This window comes from Crocodylus porosus, unplaced genomic scaffold, assembly GCF_001723895.1.
Source record: "Crocodylus porosus isolate Cpor-Errol unplaced genomic scaffold, CroPor_comp1, whole genome shotgun sequence".
Classification (NCBI taxonomy): Eukaryota; Metazoa; Chordata; order Crocodylia; family Crocodylidae; genus Crocodylus; species Crocodylus porosus.
Genome location: NW_017728906.1, coordinates 200,622,185 through 200,627,599, shown reverse-complemented (window position 1 = coordinate 200,627,599; position 5,415 = coordinate 200,622,185). Strand labels below are relative to the sequence as shown.

Below are 5,415 nucleotides of genomic sequence, written 5' to 3'. Positions count from 1 at the left end.
GGCGAGGGGCAGACCAGACGGGCACGTGTGTGACAGCGAGGGCAGTGCTAACCTGCAGGAGAGATCCCCTCTCGGTGGCCCGAATTGCCCCCCTCCGGCCTCCGTTGCATTTTATTTTCCCGTGCAGTAAACATCAGACGACCTAGCGTTCAAAGGGCGATGCTGTTTCAGCATTCAGGCCTTTGTGGCATTTTACCTTTTCATCGGTGAACATCACCATGGCACCACAACAGAGCTTTAGACGGAAGGTGCAATTTCAGCCAGATTGCAGCCCTGATAAAAGCAAAGCCCCGGCGTTTTGCGCACGGAGTCCCAGCTTAGCGTGACAAAAAGAGACCTTCGCCCTGCCCCCGGAAAGCTCGTGTCCTCAGTTTGCAATGGGGAGGTGGGGGAGAAATAACGCAGTGCGAATGGCAACAGACAGTGCAGCCGCGCGCTGTAATTGGCTTCAGCAGGGATTGGGCATAAGTCGGATTTGTCCCAGGACAGGAAGAGCGGTGGAGACGAGGTGAGACATGCATGGGGGGTGTTTGGAAACGCTGCGTGTCGGGTTCCCTCGTTTCGCGCGGCTGGGGAGTTGCGACCAGGGCAAGGCCAGATCCGAGCAAAGTCCGAGGGAGAGAGCAGAGGGCTCTAGTCCGAGCAGGGAGAGTCGATGGCTCTCCTCGTGCGTGTTTTCGTTATGGCGGAGCCAGCTGCAGACGGGAGCCGCCCTTCTGACACACCGGCAGACTTCCAGGTGCCTGAATCGCGCACGGTGCGGTGTGACGTTGGGGCAGGCGAATCACCGTGCCCGTCATCCCCTGTGCAGGCCCGTGCGTGTTAAAAGCCTGATCGCTCGCACACCCGCTGCACTTGCCGTGCCCTCGGATCCAGCGCTTTCGCCCTCGGCGGTGAGGGATTCCTGAGGATTTGCGGGAGCTAGGCCTGTCCGGCTCGAAGAAAAGGCGCTTAGGAGGGGTACATGATAGCGGTCTTCAAATACCGGGGGGAAGGGCTGCCGTAAAGAAGTCGGCGAGCGCCTTCCCTCTCTGGCTGCGGAGAGGAGGGTGCAGCCCGCCGGCAGCAGTCGGGCTCGGCCGGATCCCAGGGAAACGCCTTCGCTGTGGGAGCGGGGTAGACGGACGCCCGGGTCCGGGGGAGCTGTGGGCTCCATCACGAGGGCGGGGATGTTGTAGGCATCGCGATGCCTGTGTTCTGCTATGGGGGTTTCCCCGCTTCTGCTGGTTGCCTCCCCCACTTCTGTCGGGGGTGTCGGGGGAGTTTTAAGCCCTCCTCAAAGCCGCTGGGTGCCAAGGCCGGGGGTGGTGACTGGGCTGCGCCCGTGCTCCTGCTGGTGCTTGAAAGCTGGAGGGTCCTGGCTAGAGGGTCTGGCACCTCTGCTCGGGGTCAGACCAGTTGCCGTATTTCGGTCAGGTCAGGAAGGAATTGCAGATTGGTTGGGGGTTTTTTGGCCTTCCTCTATAATGCAAGTCTGGGATGATGGAGTTGGGGCTGGTCCTGCTTGGAGCAGGGGGTTGGACCTCCTGAGGTCCCTTCCACCCTCATTTTCTATGACAATGGGGGACGTGGCCTTTTTCCTGGGACCTCTGGAGTGTATTTTAACCATCTTTTATAGAAGCAGGACACTGACTGTTGTGGTCCCCCTGCTTCACTTGTGGCAGGTGTGGGGTGTGCTGACTTGTGCTGTAGTTTTACGAAGGGGTTAGATGATGGACTGCATGGGGTGGCTTGGATTGGGATGATCCTGCCTCAGGCCAGGGGTTAGACTAGATACCCTTTGGAGGTGCCTTCCAGCCCCGCTTCTCTACGATTTCCGTGAGTCTGCATTAGCCTGCAGGCTGGAAGGGGGTGAGCTGTTAGGGCCACGAGGCTTGAGCGAGAGGCAGGGCACCCTGGTTAATAAAGAGAGGTCTAGTCAATTTTGTAGCTCAAATTGTGCTGGGGTAATGTTGTCCTCTGATGTATTTCAGTGTCTGGTGATGATTAAAGCTTGCCCTGATACGTGCCGTGAAACGCCTGCTGCGCTCTCCCTCCCCAGACAGGCCGGGGGGTCGGGCGAGCCTGCCTGGGGCAGGGTCCCAGCTCTGCAGCCTCAGGCCCTGGTGCGGAGAGTTGCTCTCAGGATGGTCTCTGATGGAAGTGACTGACATGCAGCACTGTTTCGGATTAGGCCCTGGCCCTGCAGGACTCTCTTTCTCGCTCTGTCCTTGGCCCTGCCCCTAGGTTAGGGGGTCTGCCTGAATCCAGGCTGGTGTAGCTTCCCCCCTCAGCTCTCACAGAAGCCTAAACGGCAACCCACCTGAAGATCTGAGCCGTTAACTCGCGTTGCTTGTGTTTAGTCTGGCAATGCAGAGTTTGACCCTGGGGTTTCGGGTGTGAGAGGTCACGCACCGACTTGCTGCGCACCTTGGCCTTTTGCATCGCTTGGATCTGCTGTGGCCACCCGCGCTGGGGAGTCCTGCCGGGGGAGAAGGGCCACCCGGCAAACAGGGGCTTTCTGCTTCTAGGTCCAGCAACATGTTTCAGTTACCGCTGCCTCTGGATCGAGATGGGACCCTGTTTCGACTTCGCTTTACCACCCTGGCGGTTGGGACCGTGTGTTGCCCGCTGTTTGGATTTCTTTTCTGCGTGATCTGGTCTCTGCTGTTCCATTTCCAGGAGACGACGGCTACGCACTGTGGCGTAAGTCTCTGCACCGGGTTACAGACCCTCTAATCCCTCATAGAGGGAAGCGCGTTAAAGGTATGGCTGCTAGGGCTGGTGGTGTGGGCTACTGGTTAGAGCCGGTGGCTGGGCATCCGGTGTCATGCCTGTTTTTCCTGGCCTCCCCTGCTGATTTGCCGTGTGATCTCAGGCAAGCGAAACAGGAATAATTATGTCCTCTGTGCTATGCATTTTTCATTCTCATTAGTAAGCCAAGGAAATACAGTAGTTTAACCTAGACTGGAGGGTGAATACGTAAGTAGTTGGATCGTCGTGCTGCAAAGAGCAGCCCCCGATAACTCACTTCAATCGGGAGGTGGTATTGAGGGGGGGTTCCCAAGGGTCTGTGCTTGCCTGGTATTGTTCGGTATCTCCACTCATGCCTTGGACCTGACACCCAGTCAGGTGGAGCTGCAGAAACTTTGGAGGGATTTTAGGATCCAGAATGACCCGGACAGACTGGAGCAATGGTCTGAAAGCAATCGAGTGAAATCCATTAAGGACAAGCGCAAAGTCCCGCACTAGGAGGGAAGGCTCTCATGTACAGATATAGGCTGGGGAGTGACTGGCTAGGCTCCAGATTGCAGACAAAGATTTGGGGTTCACTGTGGACCAGAATCTGAAGGTGAGCCAGCAGTGTGCTCTGGCTGCAAAATAGAAAAACTAGTCAATAGCACACTGGCCTATATTAATGGAATAGTTTCTTGCAAGTCCAGGGAAGTGATACTTCTTGTGTGTTCGGCATTGGTGCGGCCTCCCTTGGAGTATTGTGTCCGGTTTTGGGCACCGCACTTCAAAAAAGGATGGGTACAAATCAGAAAGCATCCAGTGGAGGGCAGCACAAGCGATTAGAGGCCTGGGAAACACAGTAAGAAAAATTGGAAACACTGGGATTATTTCGTCTGAATAAAACAGCTGTGATAAGCCTTCAGATACTCGAAGGGTGATTTTACAGAGCATTGGGATGGACTATTCTTTGTGGCTGCAGGGGATACGACAAGGAGCAATGGTTTCACATTGCAGCAGGGGAAATTTAGGTTAGAGATTAGAAAGAGCTTGCTCACTACGGAGGTGGTGAAGCATTGGTATCGGATACCTAGAGCGGCTGTGGAGTCTCTATCCCTGGACGTTTTCCAGAGCAGGTCAGACCAACATTTGGCTGCCCTGGTTTGGCAGGGGGTTGGACTAGACGACCTGGGGGTCTTTCTCTATGATTATAAAAGGTAGGGCCTGATCCTCTTCCACCTGTTATGTGATTATGTGCACAATCCTTATTCACCTGAAAAAGACCTTTAATGCACCTAAGTTTGTAACACGACTTCCTCTTCCCCTCAAGACCAAGTCACCCGAAACAGCAAGCAGGAGGACCAGCCAACTTTTGTATAATGGCTTTTCAGGGATTTGAGCAGAGTGGAACAGGATCACGCTTAGGCACCTAAGTCCATCTGGACACCTAATAAGTAGGACAGGATCTGGCCTGTAAAAGCTTAGAGAGCAGTAGATGAGACCTTCTAATACAAGAATCCTGATGTCTGATCCACAAGCCGTCGTTTCTTTCCTAGGTCTCAAATTACCTGCCCTCCATCAGCGCAGCTATCGGAGGCGAGACCCCTCAGCGTTACGTGTGGCGTTTGTGTATCGGCCTCCACTCGGCTCCGCGCATCTTGGTGGCCGTCACGTACTGGAACCACTACCAGAGCTGCCACTGCACGCACCCTCACTACCTTCGGCTCTGCCGCTTCAACTTCGGGCTCAACCTGCTTGAAAACATTGCTCTCCTCCTTCTGACATATGTGTCCTCATCCGAAAATGATGGTAGGTTTCTCCCTTCTCACAGCAAACACTCACATTCCCTTAAAATCCGCGGTTCATGTCACCATAATAAGAGTACCTGGTCTTGTATTGAAGGCATCTGTCACCGAGGCATTCTGCAAGCATGAGTTAGTCAAGCCTCATAGTAGGAACCGGTGTTAGAGATGGGGTTTGAATTTGAGGGTTCTTGGCTCCTGTCCTTGCATCCAGACCATGTCTTATCCCTGTGGGGGATGCACTTCTGAAAATGAAAATTACCCTCTCCTGCTGCCGGTAGGGTGGGGTCTTCTCTTCTAGCTCCCGTTCTAGCATATGTTTTCACTTTAGCTTGAATAGTATGCTTTTGGGATGAAATTTCCCATGTTAGTCTTCAGGTGAAGTTAAAGTGAGCTTTGTCAAGACACTTTGTGCAGTCTTAAAGCATGGTGAGCCTGGGGATGTATTTCTGCCTTTTCTCATCACAAGTGTTTAGAAGTGGTAACATGTTGCTGACACAGTTAATTCTCTGATCTAGGCCCAGCAGTTAGGTGCATATCTAGACTAAATAGTGGCTGTCCAGGGCTAGTGCAGTGGCTCCTTAGTTCGGGGAGAAAGAATGTTTTTTTTGCATTACTTAGGTGGAGTCTAAGAATTTAATCTAGACTCATAGAAATGAGGGTTGAAGGGATCTCAGGAGGTCACATCTAGTCCAGCCCCCTGCTCCAAGCAGGACCAGCCCCAGCTACATCATCCCAGCCACGCTGGGTTGAGCTGAGTTCTTTCTGATTTCATAGTTTCATAGTTGGTCAGGTCGGCAGGGACCTGAGCAGATCATCAAGTCCGACCCCCTGCCATGGCAGGAAAGAGGACTGGGGTCAAACGACCTCAGCAAGGTGTTCATCCAACCTCCTCTTAAAC

General features: G+C 53.8%; 1 protein-coding gene across 2 annotated transcripts in view; it reads left to right on the top strand.

Annotated features, from left to right (window-relative positions):
- Positions 1-2,040: 2,040 nt before the first annotated feature.
- The window catches only part of PGAP2 (post-GPI attachment to proteins 2), a 17,537-nt gene continuing 14,162 nt past the window's right edge, over positions 2,041-5,415 (top strand). Inside the window, exons 1-2 of one of the 2 annotated variants that reach the window (XM_019530509.1) lie at positions 2,041-2,685; positions 4,269-4,521. In XM_019530509.1, the coding sequence (XP_019386054.1) occupies positions 2,521-2,685; positions 4,269-4,521 (418 nt within the window). In that variant the 5' untranslated portion in view covers positions 2,041-2,520. The remainder of the gene's footprint in view (positions 2,686-4,268; positions 4,522-5,415) is intronic. The other variant, XM_019530508.1, reaches the window with a different exon arrangement.